At 38.2% G+C, this 18,784-nt stretch overlaps 1 protein-coding gene across 1 annotated transcript in view; it reads left to right on the top strand.

Moving 5' to 3' along the window:
• The first annotated feature begins 232 nt into the window (after nt 1–232).
• tmem145 (transmembrane protein 145) overlaps nt 233–18,784 on the top strand; it is a 60,055-nt gene continuing 41,503 nt past the window's right edge. Inside the window, exon 1 of the mRNA XM_028007438.1 lies at nt 233–500. Within this exon, the coding sequence (XP_027863239.1) occupies nt 390–500 (111 nt within the window). The 5' untranslated portion in view covers nt 233–389. The remainder of the gene's footprint in view (nt 501–18,784) is intronic.

The following is an 18,784-nucleotide window of genomic DNA, read 5'->3' as shown; positions in this document are numbered from 1 at the left end:
ATCAGTGATCTAATCACTTGTGCAGCGGGAGGCCAGGCATCATCTGCCCAAGAACTACTTCATTAGTAGCGTGTGACCTGAGATGAAAACATGATTGCAATCAAGGATGGCATTTTCACTGCGTGGACGTGTCGCATGGCCGAAGCACGAGCGGAACCGAGCGCGCGCTCGGTACCCAACTCCCTCCACCACTACAAACACACACTGAGGCACATAACCATCCATCCGTCTTCCAACAGCTGGAGGGAGGCGGGGGGTGACCTGCGAGGACGCGCCTCTCTCCTCTCCCTCTCTTTCTCTGCGCTGCTGCTCCGTGCGCGTTCCCGAGACGGAGGCAGGCTTTCGGGGAGCTGTGAGAGCAGACGAGCGGCTGCGGGGGAGAGAGAAAGATGGAGGTGAGGGTCGGGGAGAGACTCCTGTGGCTGGCCGTGCTGTCCACTGTCCTCTGCGTGGATTCGGTCTTCGGAAAATACGTCAAAGGCATCGTCAACACCAAAGAGGTGAGGGCAGAATTTGTTTCTCTGTGCGCTGCTGACACTGACTGATCAGACTTGAATGCAGGTGTCACTGAGCCGGACTGTGCTACATTTTACGCCCAAGTTCCCTCTTCTCTCTCAGTAGCTGTCGCTGGAAACACACTCGGCTCCTCTGTCGAGCCACTGCGCGCTGTCTGCGGATGTGGCGTATATTTTAGCCTTATTGTGACAGTACGGGGTCCCAGTAAGCGACGTCCCTCTGGTCCAGCAGTGTTTGCCTGTCTTTAATTAGCAGCTGCACGTTAGGAAACCCTCTCCTGGTCTTTAAATTGATTAGATGACCCGTCACAGGTGTGCGTCATATTTGTGCTTGCGCGCAGCTTTTGGTTTGTGTTGGACCTCAGAAACCAAAGCCTGGTTCAGGGTCTGAGGTCTGTCGTCGCACAGATCAGCATCACATAGAACTGTGACTGAGCAGCTATTACTTTGTAATTCCTGTCCTTATTACCCTCCACTCTGCCTTGTTGGGCTCAAGTTGAACATAATTAACCAGCACTGCTCATGCCATTGTAATGTGGTTCATAGTACTTGTGGTTTTAATTCATGAGACAAAAATACATGAAATACTATTTCAGTCAGTCAAATCAACAGCATGTATAAGTCTAAAGTGAAACACAAACACTATACTCTGCTGGAAGTTTTGCTCTCTCTCGCTCTTTGGCAGCATGTTTCATTATGTTGCAGAAAATTTTGTTTGTATTCTTCCCTCAGTAATGATTCAGTATAATTCAGAAAGTTTTGTAGGTGTGATATTTTAATTACATCTACCGCCACAATTTACTTAATAGCTATTATAAATGTGATGTTTACAAACACATTTTTATTGGAATTCTAAATTTAACTGTCGGTGCTACAGGTCGACTTTTACATTGTCTGGGGACCGGGCTGGAGTGTGTCTGTTTTCCTCAAGTGATAGCTCCTGCAGGAAGGTCTTGGGAAAATGCAGAAAGAAACTTTATGCATGGAGTTTTAATTTTTTTTAACCATTTTTCTCTTCTGTCTGTCTTCTGTGTACCTGTCTCTTGTTCATTGCTTGATTGTGAAGCACCAGCACCCACTGCAACCCTGAAGGATTAATCCTGTATTGAAAAACGGACAGCTGGTGATTAGTGGACTAATTGTTTCAGACACAGTATTATTTTAAATTATTTTTTTTACACTGTGTGGCACAGACAATGAGATACTGAATTGACTGTTGACTGGTATTTGTGTGCGAGTATGATTGGATCAATCAGCATTTTTGTGCAGAATTTTGAGCAAATTATAGTTTTACAAATTATGTTAAAAAATTAATACATGAAATGTAACTCAGCTTAAATTTCTATTTCAAAAATACAAAATAATAAGGAAGTTGACATTTCAGACTCTCTTTTGCATCTTCTATTGCAATTTAGCAAAGTTAACTTTAATAATGCATAATTATCTGTAAGTATTCCCTTGAAATGGTTGATTCCTTTCTTCACTCTCCAACATCCATATCTGCTTCTTCACCAGCAGAAAAAAAGTACAGCTTTGTGGTATTCCTCTGAACCTTCCTGACGTCTTTTCCACTAAAAATCTTGCTTTCTCTCACTTCCTTGCACGGTGCACGAACCATTTAAATAGCTTACTACATCCTTTTCTCTAACTTTTAGTCCTCTTTCTCGAGTAATAAATTGAACAAGAAAGAGTGCTGTTGTTACTTTGACGGGGTAATGTGCGCATTTTAGTTGTTCACTGATTAGAAGAAGATTAGATTTTGTGGTTTCTGGCCTGCCAGCTACCTGTCAGAGTCTCTCAAGTTAAATCATGACTAAGTTCTCTGTACGTCTTTACATTAGAGTCATCCCAAAAGCACCAGTTTTGTCTGTCCTTCTGACCTATTAAGTTGCACCAGCATGCTCTGATTATTTTGTCACTGACATCAGATTGCCTGACCTCTTGACTTTAATAAACCTGAAAATCAGACCAGCTGTGAGATTGACCCGACCAGTTTGAATCCCCTGGATGGTGACAGACATCTGAACAAATAAACAAAGAAAGAGCCGTTTATCCAAGCACCACAGCTGTTGACATGCCCTTGAACACCGACTGAATCTGCACCTGCTCCAGTGGTGCAGCACGGTGGTCATGTGGCAGAAGGTAGCACTGGGCAACTTCCAAGACTGTGTGTGTGGGCGTGTGTGTGTTTGAGTGAGGGCAAGTGTTTAGTTCCTCAATAAAAGGACAGCCATCTACTCATCCAGAACTCTGCAGTAAAGATTTTATATTGGTAAAATGGTCTGGATATGTCTGACTACAAATGGACAGTGTTTATGGCAAAATCCCACAGATCTTAGCCTTTTGTAAAAAAAAAAAAACACATACATTTTAATTAACTGGATTTATATTTGTACATATCACACATAATATTTATGTTTTTATTTATTGAAAACTGTCCGTTTTAAGCAGAGAAGCTTCATTTGGCAGAATGCGCGTTGCTGCCTCTGACTTCTCCATTGTCGTACCTCACAGAGACTCCTGCTGATTAGAGAATTTTGAGCAGGAAGCATTAATTATGATTTATTTATATACTGTTGTTGCAGTATTCAGGAGGTTATCTACAGAATCCAAATATTTGATTCACACCTCTTTCCTTCTGTTATGAGTAAAACTAATATTAGTTAAAAAAAATATTTTCCTTGTTTATTGCAGTAGCATAATCTCTCAGAAAAATATTGCTGTGCTTTGGAGATTTTTCTTTAATTTGCCCTCCCCACTTTGTGTGTTGGCAAGATAAATTTGGCTTCTGTCCACCGACTTTTTTTTTTATCACAGTTCCGGTAGTTTTTAATTATTGGCCTGATTGTAGATTTGGAAATCCAGTGGGGAAACATGACACTGTGATATGATTGTTAAATTTTAGGATTAAATACTATTCTCTCTTTATTCCATAATCACAATACACTGTTTACTGAGATGTATTTCAACTGTAGGACTAAAAACAGTGACGGTCTATCCAAGCAGACCAACATATTGTTGGCAACCAGAATTTTAACGCATCATCTCCTAAAATGTAATAGTTTACCAAAAAATGCATCCAAGCAGTCGTTTGGAACTGGACAAACAGCTGGGATTCGATGTATTGTCCAGCTCTACTCTAAAGTGTCAACATTGCAACAAATGCAACAAATGCACCCTCTCAATGTTGCAGTGTATCATTACCATTCCACACCTGTGAGGCTTCCCCTTTCATTTATTTTATAAGAAAAACTCCAGAAAAAAGGCCAAATAGCATGTCTTTGCTGAGTGGGAGGTAAATGGTCTGCACTTAGCCAACCCCTTTTAACCTTCGTTAGATTCCACAACGCACTGCAGAAAGGGTTTTCTGTCACTCATTCACACAATCGCAGAGAAGAGTGGAGCTGCCTTACAAGGCACTTCCTTTGTATTTGGGTTTCAGAGTTTTTGAAGCTGAAAGACGCAGGTATGTTGAAAGGCCAAGTGACTGATTAGATGACAGTGATCTTTGCTACACGGGTCCCGCTGTCTGTAAAATTTGTGACAAGGTTTATCTAGAGGGAAACAACTTTAAATCAATATTTAAATTGGTTTTTGTTCTCCGCAGTCGCAGCTTTGCTATTTTCTGGTAATATAGAAACAGTTTTTAATAGATTCTGTGTAGATCAGAACTATGACTAGATATATGAATGCCTCAGCATTCAATAACATAATTTATCACGTCTGTGCACTGGCTGGCATTCATAAGGAGAGACGGACAAATGGACAGAGAGAGAGAAAGAGTTTACAAACTCATGATTCCTTTATAACATGTCAGCAGCATTTAAAGAGAACTTAATTTCTCCTCCGAGAACGGTGAAAGTCTGTCAAGGAACATGCAGAGTCAACAATTTTACCTCCAATTGCTTTTTGACTTGAAGTCATTCAAGCCACTTCACAAATTGTTCAACCTTTAATATTATTTGGCTCATGAATAAACCAGAAATCCATGGCTGGTGACTAGAATGGACCAATTTGCAGCCCGAATGACCCGTGCTGGCAACTGTACTGGAAAAAATCTAATCTTTTTCAAATGAGTCAATATACCATGCATAAGCACTACCACTTTGCACTGACTACACAACTCTTCAATGTAGAAGCTGGTGCTGAGTGTGAATAACACAAAATGTGATTTTTTTTTTCTGAATTAGTAAGGTGTTAAAAAAATATTTTGCCAGAGAAACGTCAGAGAGTATTTAAAATGGAACTGTATTTTCTATGACATGTCATGCGGTAAGATGGAAAGAGCAGATAACAGGAAGGCTAATTTGAGTTCATTGTCATTTTCTTTGAACTTTCAAACTCACTGAAACAGTCTGTTTCTGCACTGAGACAATAGTCTCAATGCAAAATAGGAATTTTCTTTCCCAAAATTTATTTTTTATTTTTTTCATTTTAATTGAAATATCAGTACAAATCTTTCTTTAAGATTAAAGTTGTGCTAATGCTAGATATACACTAGAATACACTTGACATAGACATGTTTTGTGTTTATTCTTCACTCCTCACTTTGTAAAAATCTGCATTTATTTACAAAGTCACGTCACATCACAGGTGCAGAAGCTATTCATCTATATGCAACTCCTCAACTACGTTGAAAAATTAGCTTTTGCTTATGATTGAAGCAAAAAAAAAGTTATAGTGACTGCTACTCCTACTTCACTCCCTCTTGGCCCTGTTTGCTGCAGGGTAAGAGAGCAGTCTCGCTTTTCTAAAGGTCGGGTATTATCAAGGTTTCCAGTGGGTAGTTCTGTTTAGAGCTAATCTTAGATCCTTGAAAAAGTTTGGAAGTGACAGAAGAAGACTCGAGAGGATTTGTCTTTTAAGAAACAAATGTTCGTCACTGTTCTCTCAAGTCTTGAGTGCACAGCAATGTGAATCCATGTAGTTTAACGCCTCATCAACCTTGGTGCATTCCTGCTTCAAGGTCTCCCTCTAAATTCTCTTCTCTAAAATGTATTTAAAGTTTAAGTTCTGCTTGAGTCTTTCTACCCTGCAACTTTATCAATGTCTGCACAGGTGAAGGCAAAGTTTGTGCTGAGCTGTAAACTGACGAAGGGAAATGACCACAATGGGAGTGATGAACTGCTAAAAATTGCTACCTGGCTGCAGAAATTACACTAAGTCACAAACACAGCTATCCAAAGCTGCTGGTGCAGAAGACTGGTCAACCGCTTTCTGTGGGCAGGTTGATGTTCACAATTAGCCTAAGTGTCTCTCAGTGTGTGGACGCGCTGATAAAACATCCCTTTGAGAGGGTTGTGGTTCACCAGATTTAAGGGCAGAGGAAGGACGCTGGGTTGAAACCAGCTGGGAAAATTAGGGAAGTGAATTAACTTTGTCCTCCTCCAACATTCAGCAGAAGCAAAGGACCACTGAGCAAGCCAGTAAATCTAGGCACTGTGCCATTGAAGTGTATACTTTAAGTGAACAGAGGCAAACATTAACTTAAGGATTTTCTGTGACATTTGGTTGACCTGGGCTGTCAATAGACCGTGGTGTTGGGGTGTAAGATATTAAATTATTTTAGGAATATTGTTTTATTTTTCCTATGTAAGTTACATACAAATAATAATAAAGTTCTAGTCAGTTAGAATTTTTTTTCCCCCAACATCAGTCCAGATACTGAGCATAAATTAGGTGTGCCTAGTACAGTATAGTTAATATTACAAAATTTTGTTAACTTCATGAGCTATTAATTAAAAATTTTCTTCATTAAAAAGTTAATTTAAAATGATTAATTCATGTTTTAATCTAAGTTACTGCAATTCATTCAGGTTTACTTTTGCCAAGTCTGTTTATGGCACTCGCTTACAACTAATGTCTATCATCTTAAGCCACTCTACTAAAAAAGGAAAACGTGAAAAACAAGCAATAGCTAATATTTAATGGGATAAAAATGACTGTTAATTATACTGTAAACGAAAGAGACAGATACATACAGAAGGACATGGTCAGGAGTATTTTCAATACTCCCTAATCATCCACCAAAATGTATTTATCAAAAGTCAAAGACAATTTGAGACTTAAAAGTATTGGTCCTGGCTTTCTTTCTCTGAGAATAAAAGAGCAAAAGAGTTCACATAGTTAATGGTATTGATATCTCCAAAAGTACTTTCAGTGGAAACAGAACGAAAATAGTATACCATTTAATGGGAGCAATTTCTCTGGCAAGGACTTAATTCAATCTGAAGTACTTTAATTTTTTAGGACAACATTTAGCCAGTGGTTCCATCCATGAGAATGAACACTGCAGCGTAATTGCACAGGGCCAGGAATACTTTCTATGGAAAGAGAAACAGAGAAGATAAAGCAATTTAATTCAACAATTTCAAACAATGCATATGTCAAGTATAGAACAAATGAAAGTGATTATGGAGCTACAGTATTTCATAAGACGTCTTGCAATCATTTTTTATTTTTTTTAATTTTAAAAATTTACTAATTAAAAGTAAGTGCCCCCTGGGCTGGACATTTTTGTTTCAGTCTTGAACTTCTGGACTCCTGCTGAATATTACTGGAGTGAAGAAATTGGCTGCAGGCACATTGAAACATTTTTTGTCTGCCCACTTAATGACCATCTTTGGATTGGACCAGAAGTAGCTGGAAACTCCTTTGGAAATAAATGAAAATGAGCAAGTGCCCTTGAAAGTTCTCTTTCTAATTTAAAAGTTTGGCACCCAGATTCATCAGCGTTGCTCTGCTCAGTGGGCCTTTCGACTTCCTAAAGTCAACACTTCCCAACCTGTGGAGAAAAAAGAAAAGGGGAATGAAGGTTAATGAAGTAACAGTTATTCAATGTCAAATTTTGTCAGGATTAAAGGTGATAATAGAATGAAATAGAACAGAAGAAAAGGCTTTAGTTTTAGCTTGATTTAAATAATTTCCCCTTTCAGTTCTGAACTCTTTAGATTTCCCAAAGTGAACTTTAGAAGACACAACAAAGTCTTTTAGTTTGACTTTGAAGTACTTTTCAGGGACCTCTTGTATGCATGACTCAATCAGTTTTCCTTCATCTCTTTTTAATGAGAACATTGTGATTAGATACAGGTGATGCTGGATGTGTTCACGCATGTGAGGTGTTTCCATATGCTTGCTATTATGTGTTTGTGTGTGTAGACGTGTTCATGTGTCCCCAAAAGTCTGTCGACACACCACCACCCCCAACAACTGAAAGAAAAGTCATCAAACTTCTGCGTTTTTGTGTGTGTGTTTATACTGTGCCACGTTGTGTAAACCCTGACTAATGAATCATTGAGAGGCCCAGCGGTCCAGGGGTGACTTGACTAGCTGACTGGTAATTAATTGTTAATGAGGCTTAGCAAGCAAACATGGATCCTAGGAGAAAGAGGAGGAAAAAAAGACAGAAATCTATGGAGATGAGAGGATGGAAACTGTGAGGACTCAACCAAGAATTAAAGGGAAACAGAAGTTGAGAGATGCTGAATTGACCAGATACTGCATCAAGGCATAGGACTTGATTAATGAGGTGTACATACACACACACACACACACACTTGCACAATTTGAGAGGTGGCTGAGTGACTCTGCATCACAATGCAGTGGCCTCGGGGAAATAGGAGGACTAAAAAGGGATTAAAGTAGACAGCTCATTCCCTGTTGCTGTTCTGCTGTGACACTGAACTATACTAGGCTAACTATTGCTGCTTATTTTAGCTGTTGGCGATTGTAAAATTACAGAACCGCTGCTATGAATGCTAGTAAATAAAATAGAAGCTGGACATGACTTCCTCAGATTCAACTGTCTACTTATATAACACACAAGCCAAATATGTGAAGCTTTGATTATCCAGGGCTGCAACTTATAATTATTTATTAAATTCATTGTACTAGTGATTGATTGCTTTGTGTATATAATGTCTGAAAATAGTAAAAAATGCCAATCATGATGCGGAGATGAGAGAATGATTGACATTTTTTCTTGAAAGGAGATCTATATAACTGTCAAATATATCTGCAGACGCTGTTGCATATATGTCATATAAAAGGTGTACTATCTTATATTTCCATTTATTCAATCACAATTAAAGGGCCTACTGATTTAATAAAATTCATACTTTTCATTATTTGCTTTAAATATCCTTGCATTGAGTAGCTAATATATGATTTCCATAAGTCTGTATTTTTCACGTTAGAACATTCTTATTTTTGAACATTGAGTCAGCTATTAAAGACATTATATAGTAGTGTCATTTTCATTATTCAGTGTACAATAGCAATAACCTACCATCCTTCCATAATGAAGGATGGGTTTCTGCTGCAGAGGTTCAGAAAATAGATTTTGAGGAAGAACTCTGGAGAGTAAAACCCAACTAATTCTGCTAATTCTGTATTTAGGCACATGAGTTTACAAGATGCACAAGAATTGAGCTTATAGTTAATATCTGAACACACTGGGGCAGACGAGCTACTTCTAAGACATTTTGACATTGATACTAAACCATTTGAGCTGCCCAAGGTCCAGCCTTATGTTCTTATGCCAGAGGTTGACTCCATGACCCCTGTTTGTCTCCCTGGCAATTATTTTCTGCAGAAGCAGCAGGTGATTCAACAGTTCAAAATCTTTGGGACTTTAATAGGAGGCACTACCCAGACCATATCTGTCTCAATGAAGATCTTTGGTCATGAATCTGATTGCTCCTTTCTACTGCAGTCTTTTTTCACAAAATGCCCCTTGCCTGTGTGTTATTGTGCTCATATAATACTGAAATCCATTCAGTGTTGTGACTGAAAAATAAATGTTGACGGAGACATTTGATTTAAGGACATTCAAATAAAGAGAGGAAATTAAGAAAGTTACAAATGGGTCTACTTTGAAAAACGTTGCTTTATGTGATGCTACCAGAGGTACTTGTGCATGGAATCCTTTTTATGTGATTGTATCCTGGGTCAAATAACAATTTACAACAAAATAGCAAAGCAAATAGGAAATCTGATCATAACATGTTCTGTAGCTCACTACTCTAAAGATAATTTGGCTTATCTTACAAAATAGTCTGATTTATAGCTTAAAATTCACTTAAAAAATAATACTTACGAAAACGGTTGGAGACGAACAGTTGGCAACCTTTACGATAAACTAAGCTGCTATTCATAGTCTTTTAAAAATGTGCCAAATGAACTTTAAACAATGTTTAAAGGTGTAAAAATATGCCATCTGAACACTGGAACTGCTGAGACGTAAGGATCTCCTTAGACCTGCCAGACAAAAGCATTTTGACGCACAATCAGAAGAGCCGCAATGATAACAAACAGGACAAGAATTAGGCTTGATTAGCAAAAAAAAATATTTATAGTAAAACTGTATCTGGTTCATGTTTTAGATTCTGTTTGCAAAAGTGATCAGTGACTTTAATCATGAAAAAAAAATCACAACAATAGAGTTTTTCTCATTGAATATTTCTCATTGTTGAATATTTTAATAAGTGACAGATAAAAAAAATCAAATGAAGAAAAAAACACAAACTGAATGAGGTAAACTGTTATTTTGTGAAGCAAGTAATTTCTTTAATAACAAAAAATTTCCATAAAAGCAGAAATATGCACACCCCTAAAATACATCAGGATAGTTCTCACAACTCTTAAATTGTTTTATTTATCCTGTTGCATTTCACACACTTCCTGTTTTATTTAGCCCTCTTTGTTGATCAGCAGCGATGCCCTTTTTAGAACCGTCAGGTCTAAGGATATACTCATTGCTTAATTACCAGCAGAGCTCATAGATGGAGTCATGCTGGGTCACAAGGCATCAAGCCCCTGCAGAGGATACCACTGACGGCTTTGACCATCTTCTGGTCACAGCCCTAATGGAATATTTCTCCTCAATATTTTCAAGGCTGCATTAGTCATATTAAATATTCAGCACTGACCTTCATCCATACATAGCAGGTTAATTTTCCAAAATTTGAATCCTGCCTGCTCATGTTCTAGACCTATCTTTAATGTTTATGTTATCCTTTCAAACAGTTTGTAAAACTAAGCAGGTAAAACCAGCATAATCTGTAGCAAATTGTGGTATAATCATTCATCAATAAACTGGACCCAATTAATTGATTTAATTTCTAATCAATATTGCCATTGGTTCAGTCTACAACTATACCATCATTGTCTGTTCCCAGGTATACACACTGATTACACAATCATTTCCAGTTTAAGACAGTTGCACACTTTGAACAACATGCAGGATTTGTTCCATACAAATAAATAAACAATTAAACATAATCATTATACCTCAGTTTCTAATAAAAAGGCTGGGTTTTCAAGATTTTTTACATTTAATGTTAACAGCTCAGATGAACTAAAACAGCTCAAAAGAGATGTTTTAACCAGAAAAAACCTGAACTACATCAAGCAGCTTTTCTAAGGCTTTGATCAGGACAGCAAATATGGATTAATGTCTTAGAGAGGTTGCCTTTTAAAACATTTTTATAATCAGCCCTGCTTTCTTAATAAATGTGCATAAAATTTCCTCAAGTCTTAATGTCACCATCAAACTGCATGCTTTCTAAGACCAACAGTGTGAAACCTAAAAGTGTGCAATCCTCATAAACTGTTCTTTTTTGGTTTGTATTATAATTGTAGCTCATGTTTTCTTTGGAAAAAGTTATACATCCAGTCCTCAACAGCAAAGAAACAACTGGAGGGAGCCCTTTTCTTTTGTCAGTTCCCAGTACATAACGCCACGTCCAAAACAGAAAGCTCTTTGAGTTTGTTTTAGAAACACTTAACTGGTGTGCACAGAACCTGACCTCAACCCCATCAAATACCTTCTGGGAGGAAGTGGAAGGCCGAATTGAAAGCATGGCCTTATCGCCTGACATCAGCACCTGACCTCTCTAAAGCCCCTGCAGCGGAAAGGGAGCAAATCCCTCCAGCTAGGTTCCAAAATCCTGTACAAAGCCTTTCTTGAAGAGTAGTGGCTCCTCTGGCTGCATATTAAAGACCACAACCAGGGACTGAAATTTCCAACAGACGTTTTTTCTCAAAGTTTTATGTTTCTTTTTCTTTTCGTGAATGCCTCCATCCATTTCATTTTGAAAGCAACAGAAACAATTCTGTCATTCAACAGCGGCTGCTGAATTCATATCAAATGTAGTATTTTCAATTAATAAGTGTCTGGTTCATGTGAGAAAAGGTTAGCCAGACAGTTGTGATTTTAGCCATGGATTTGCTGTATTGTTGAGCCGCTGCGATTAATTATGAATGAGGATAATAATTGATTCTTCCGCTTTCCGTTTATAAATGTGTGTATTCACCACTGAAGTGGCACCATTTTGCCTTATTTGTATGTGTGAAAAGCCCAGAGAATTTGCTCATATTGGAACAAAGTCAAACTAATTTACTGCTTTGAACATCATCCTCAGAAGCATGTACTACCGCCAGGAATTGAGTTGAAAAACAGGGGAGCACAAATGGAAAAGAGCAGGACAGAATAAAAATTGATATTTGTTGTAGATGAAGGCATGTCCTTTGAGGTTTATATGACAGCTGTAAATGAAGGTATATTGAAGTTGAAGAGTGAGGTAAAAGGAACATGTATTAACTGTGTTTGGATGGTAGTGGGCTTGCATGTTTCAGACCAGCTTCTGTTTGGCTGACAGATGTTTGTCGCTAATTCTTTGTGTTTGTTTCCCTAACAAAGGGGTCTTTCATAGCCCCAGCCTGTGGTATGTTAAATGGCACACCCTCACCCTCTCCTCCATTCCACCACCTCAACCTTGACAACCCCTTTCGGCTCACTGCAGGGATTCATCTCTGGGTCAGTTCTTCCCTCTGCTGTCATGGCTACAGCCTTAAGCGTCACCTACAGACGATGCTCCGAGGTCGGCATGAGTTCCCGGCTTTTCCCTTGAATTTATAACCCAGCAGCTCCAGGCGCTGGAGTTGGCTGGCAGTAGCTGAAATATGGCTGCGGTTCTGTTTGTAGTGATATATGGAGGCAGCGAAGCTGGCTATGTTATGTTGCTCTAGTTGCACTTTATTTCTCAGCACAGAAATTACAGGACTTGTTTATGTAGGGGAGAATGCTAGAAGGAGGTAATTGCAGTATAATGGTGCAGGAGGCGTTTTGTTGGTCGTTCTGAGATTCAGAGTTCATAGGAGTGGACCATAAGCTCTCCTTTAATGAGGGAGCGAATCATTGAGGTAAAAATATCCTACAGTTTCTTCTGTGTGGCTGTGAATAAAAAGGCTTTCTTTAAAGTCTTTTTCAATTTCATAATAAACAAAAAAGGTTTTTAATAAATCCAACAATCTGTAGGAGACGGATGAGATATGCACTGATAGAATGTAATATTATCCATCATCACACTTATCTGATATTGGACTGTAGGGGCAAAGGTCATACACACCTCAACTGGATCTTTCCAAGTCACTCCTGTCTAGAAACAAAAGCTGTCTCACCATTGTCGATTCTCACTAGCCAGTTAATGTGGAGTTTGGTTCAACACCAGTTCAGTCTCCATTACGGTCTGTTCCTCACTGTTGTGGGTGTGCATATGGGAATGTGGGCGGGATGCGAATGTGCAGCAGTTGTGGACGACTTTCCAATGAAGTTTGCAGTGACACTCAGCAGTGGAGAAACGTTTTCCGTTTTGATGGACTAAAAACCCCCAGATATTTCATTTTGTCTTATGGAAATTCATTGCACATCCAAACATAATAAAAACAATTCAGATAACAAAATACATACTTTTATGTGTTTTGTTACACATATAAGTACATCTATATCCTGGCACTTTATTTTTTAAGCATGTGCAACCTTTTGGATTTAGGTAATGCAGTCAAAAGATTTAAGACAATATCCAAACATGAACTTCATTTTAAAAAATTCCAAACACAAAATTAAGTGCATGTCATAAAAAAACTAATATTATTTAGTTCTTCAGTTTCACACCAACAACACAAAACTGCATCGCTGACAGAACGCTGACCACAGCTGCACTGCTTCTCTCTTCTTCATTGCTGCCTCGTTCTTCAGAGAGACGAGCTGCAAAATCACCGTTATTCTGCTCCAAAAGTTAATGCTTGCGCTTCTGGCGCACTTTTTGTGATTAATCTTATAATTACACTCCTCCACACTATGCAGCTTTGTGATAGCAGATGGAATGTCCATTGGTCCAATAGTATATGAGAAATATTGTTTGGAATTTGCAATGACGTTAATCGTGGGCCAGTCAGTGAATGCAGTCAACTGTCAATCAAATCACTTCTGCACAGTACGCATCTGGGTGGGGCTTGTACTACCCTTGAAATAAGTACCCACAATGGAGAAGAGCTGTGCAGGATCTGCTGACGGAGATGAAGCTGGCCAGAGTGGACTAGGCCCTCCACCTTGTTCAGACTCTACCTGGATTCTTCTTCAACTTTGACAGAAAACCTCTAAAAAGCAGGTGTCGATGAGGCGTCCTGACCAGATACCCCCACAACCTCAAGTGACTCTTTTTGATGTGGAGGAGAAGTTACTCCATCTCAGGCATCCAGCATATTGCGGACCTCCTCACCATGATCCATTTTTTACTACTATAAGCAAGGCTGTAACTAGAGTAATAATATTTATTTTCCATCTTTTTTCATCACATCACACTGGAGCAATTCCTAAATTACTGCAGACAAGGGTCTAATCAGTCTAATTATGTCCCGCTCAATCCTACTATCACTAACAAACAAGACACCAAGATATTTAAACTTCTCTAATTTCTAAGCAGTCCTAAAGCTAAACAAGCTTTGAGAATTATCCTTTTTGTGTTACCAAAAAGTAAATTAAACTTTCAAAAGTCTTAAATTGTGGTTCATATTCATTTTGTTCAATGTAGAATTTTGTGGTTCAGGTTTGATCAAGGTACACTAGACTGGTATTCACAGCAATTAGGGGCCACTCTAGTTTTTGGGCAGACTTGAAATTCTGTCAGATAAATAATTTAAGAGTGGTAGACGCTTCTTCGGGGCTTTTGTAAGCTTCTGCTGTCAGATAGCATGACAAGCACTTTTTGTTGTCAAACAGAACAGGACAACTAAAAATTCTTAGTTTCTTACTTCAAAATAAGGACATTAAACTTAAAACACACCCCATATACTGTAATATAATGCTTGCATGAAAACCTCAGCTGGATAACACTTTGACACAAATTTCACTCAAGGCAGAAGTATTGAGGAGTTTTAATTTTTCAAGACCTTGTGGTATAAGACCACATTACACTCCTATGGTTGAATAACATTATAGAAAATACAAATGTTTTCATTTTCTACTTGGACTCATGTTTATTGCATTTAGATACTCACAAGATTGTTTTGTTTCTTTGTATGTGAGAGAGCATTACTGAACACACTGGCTCTTAAGATGCCAGAAGGAGGTGATCAGTATCTGGTGAAATGATCCACTGTCTTGAAATTTAAATGAGGCAGCTGCCTCATTCTCACATAGATATCCTAAACTTGAACTTCCCAGGAACCTGTAACCTGTAGTAACTAAATAAATAAAATACGAATTTACCTATGCACGCCAAGGGTTGCTGGCTGACATATCCTTAGATGTATGGGGGAGGAGGGAGAAACAGCATAATTTGTTTCTCTGCTTCTATGCTTGACTATATATTGCATTTTTACATAGCTGTGTTTTGAGAAAAAAAATCTTCCCTCTCATATACTTTTCTATTTCTGTTGTCGGATCACAGAAGGAATCCAGATTTCCACTGAAAAGAGGCTCATTTTGACTAATAGACGATTGTAATTGCTACTCATTTCTAAATCTTTCTGTTTTTTGAGTTTTACATTTTTCTTTTGCAACTGTGATTCAACAAGGGAAAAAAATTGCTGAACCCTTGCATGCAAGCCTAATGCAGAAAGGTCCTTGGGCAAGATTTGTACCTAGCACTTAACTGTGCAATCAACTACCCAACTAAGCACACCACAGAATTAAACTTAAAAAAACTTTAAAAATCAATTGAGCAGTTTCAGCACACAATGCTCCTGCCAGAGTCCTGACTAGCACCTGGAAAATAGCTCATATTACACCAGAGAATAATTCACTGCATGGGCATTTATAAAAGGACTATAAAATCTTGTGAATGTTGCATAGGGCACTGAATGGACCTAAGTACTTTTTGGAGTTATCTGTCATGTGAAAAGCGTCAGTTTCCAGGAAGGGGTTTAACAAGGAGAGACAACATTTAGTGTCTATGGTCCTCAGCTCTGGGACTAATTCTCTGAAAAGCTGAGGTAAGCAGAAGCCTTTGTCTACTTGATCTCAGGAACATTAATGTTTACAGTAGCTTTCCCATAAAGACAAAGCTTACTTTTCAGTTCATTATGTTATTTATTAATTAAAAAATGTATTTATACCTTGGTTTTCTTTTAAAAAAAATAGAGCGCTGGTTGTAACATTGGTAAATATTGAGATGATGATATCAGTTATGCTATGTGCTTCTTTTTTTCCTTTCCTCTCTTTGCTTTAGTCTCTCACTCTGTTTTCTCTAGCATTTTGGGCAATGTGTCCGGTGTGAGCATCTGCTGCTGTGAGTCTATATCCAATATTAGCTTTTAAAATGAATGTCCATAACACTTGGGATTTATTAGCTAACAATTATTGGATTCCAAACAGCCCTTTAATTTATAAACACATTGATGTGGCAGTTATGGTATATTTACACTATATTGTGTAACCCTATAAAACACTGTGAATTACCTTGTATATTAATGGGACCTAGAAATAAACTTGCCCAATAATATGTAGTCTGTTTTTTTTTTTTAAAACCATTTGAAGGTTTGAGGGTTTGTACAGATATTCCTTTCACATATAAAACCCTCTCGTATATCCTTGTTTTTAGACTGTCAGGTCATATTATCCTGCTTTAAACCTGCCATTTTCCCCTGATTAGGAAAGATTCACCAATCAGTGTCAACTGCAGAAGTGTGGAGGAAAAAAGATTGGAGCTCAGCAGGAAGAGGCTGCAGGGACTTGAGCATCATCAGTTAGAGGTTACGCGTCTGCTCAGAGCTCAATGGATACTAAAAGAAAACACCTGCCTGAGCCACAGTCTGTTCACCCACTGTCTTCTCCCAAGTGATGCACACGTATCCACTGTGACATAGCCAGTTTTTTTCCTCAATTTGTGAGTTCCAACATTCATCCTCCACACTCCACCAAGAAAATAGTTTTATTTTTGTTTTTGCAGAACAGATTACTTATATATTCATATCTAACTTTTGGGAGTGGGTGGCATAATGTAGTAGGACTGCATCTGTAATACAATCTTTCCACTCTACTGTCTCAGCCTACAGTGAAATATTTTCTCAAAAAGATAACAATATGGTTTGAACTCCACTAGGAACACTTGGTTTGTTTTATTATTTAATCAAGCAGCCCCAAGTTGGACCTTCTTCCTTTTGCTCAAGGGGAAAAGCTGCATTTGAAGAATGTTGGTATAGATTCTCACTCCACCACGTAAGAATTGCACTTGAAGCCACTTAAATAGTAATCTCAAAACACAACATTTTTCACATTGAGTAAGATGGATATAAAAAAAATCCAACTATGTTTGGGACTTTCCTTCATTTTAAAGACAGAAATCTTACTTTTGAGATGCATTTGTAACAGAGAATTGATGGAATAAAAAACGTAAAATGTAATATTCGGCTTGTTTCAAAGAGGTTCTATTTTAGGAAAAAAACAAGTCACTCACATTGCTGTCAGCTGTGGCTGCAGTGGTGTATTTAATGTGAAAGTTTTCTGTCAAAGTTCACTTTCTACGAATCTTTGAGAGCTGCAGCCCACCCACTGCTCAAAATGGGAAGGCTCAGAAATGTCCCACAGAAAGCAAAATAAAAAGAGGCGAGGCAATCATCAACAGACAGTTGCTGGTTCCCACCGTGAAGCAGGCACCATAAACAGTATGATGTTATGTTTTTAGATATGAGCCAAGAAGCTTTCCTGTTACCTGTGTTTCAGCACTGTAAATATCTTGTAAAAAATGTAACAGAAAATATACTGCAAGACGGATATTATTTTTTTTGTCTATATTTGCCTAGTCCCCATGCTAGTTTGTGGTGGAGTGGCTGCTGTGTATTTCTAGCCCTTAGTAAGGCAGTGGCAGAAAGCACCTTGAACTGGTTGCAGGTCCATCACACAGACAGATTCAGTTAATAATAAATCAGTTGGTTTTCATGCTTTCAAACTGGACCTCATGTTTAACTCTTCACTAACTGCTACCAGATCTTTTTCCTTTAGTAATAGCAGATGGGAACAAACAGCCATGTGGTAGAATCTTCAATTTCTGTGAAACAAGCATTTATTCTATTACTGAGCTGCATCATTAAATGGGGTCAACAAAGCACCTTTACAACAATAAATGTACAATGATTCATGGTTTCCCCTGACTGGCATTTTGCCAGAATCTCCTTGAAGCAAACTGAAAATCCTGCTTCTTAGCATTACTAAACTCTTCCCACACCGTAGTTTTTCCTGCGTGAGTCGAATGCTACTTTGCCTGCCTGTACTTGCATGCCCCCCTTTCCAGGGTCCTACATCCTTATCAAGCTCTATAAGACTCCTCCTTAGGCCAGATGAACCATTCAAAATAAGTTTCTCACCTCTGGGTCTGGCAGTATCATCTATCTTGTGCCTGTTGCTCTTTTTGAACATATCAGTTGCATAAAATATTCCACTTATTGTCACCAGCATGCCTTTGCATATTGGAACTTTGCTCAGAGGTGGGTTGTATTTTAACATCTCCAACAAAGATACCCCTGCTTTGTTCTCAGCATCCTCTCACTAAGAACCTGGAGACATAACTTCTGCCTATGTCTTCGGTCGCAAGTGCATTCATGCAGATAGTGTTTTGCAATTATCGTTGCACTATGTTCTGCATATGTTGCATGTTCTCCATTTTGCTCCTTTGGTTTGTATTGATATCAATAACCAGATTGTATAGAACTTGAGAAACTGTAAAGGTAATTGAATTATCCAGGTGAATTAAAACAGAAAAACACATGGAATATTCAGGATGACGTGCCCATAATACTACACAAGAAATACAAAACATGGCATTCATTGATGTTGGGAATCATGGTGTAAAGTCCACTTAGAAGTTTAAAAAAGACATTTGTTAATGGACTACTTATAATTAACATAGAAATTTTGAAACTGGTTTTGGTGACTTAAGCTTTAGGTCATTCTTAACCAAACCCACAAATTCCAAGGAAGCTGCTTACAT

This window comes from Xiphophorus couchianus, chromosome 3, assembly GCF_001444195.1.
Source record: "Xiphophorus couchianus chromosome 3, X_couchianus-1.0, whole genome shotgun sequence".
NCBI classification, from domain to species: Eukaryota; Metazoa; Chordata; class Actinopteri; order Cyprinodontiformes; family Poeciliidae; genus Xiphophorus; species Xiphophorus couchianus.
Note: the sequence above shows the minus strand (reverse complement) of the source record. Positions and strands in the feature narration are given on the sequence as shown.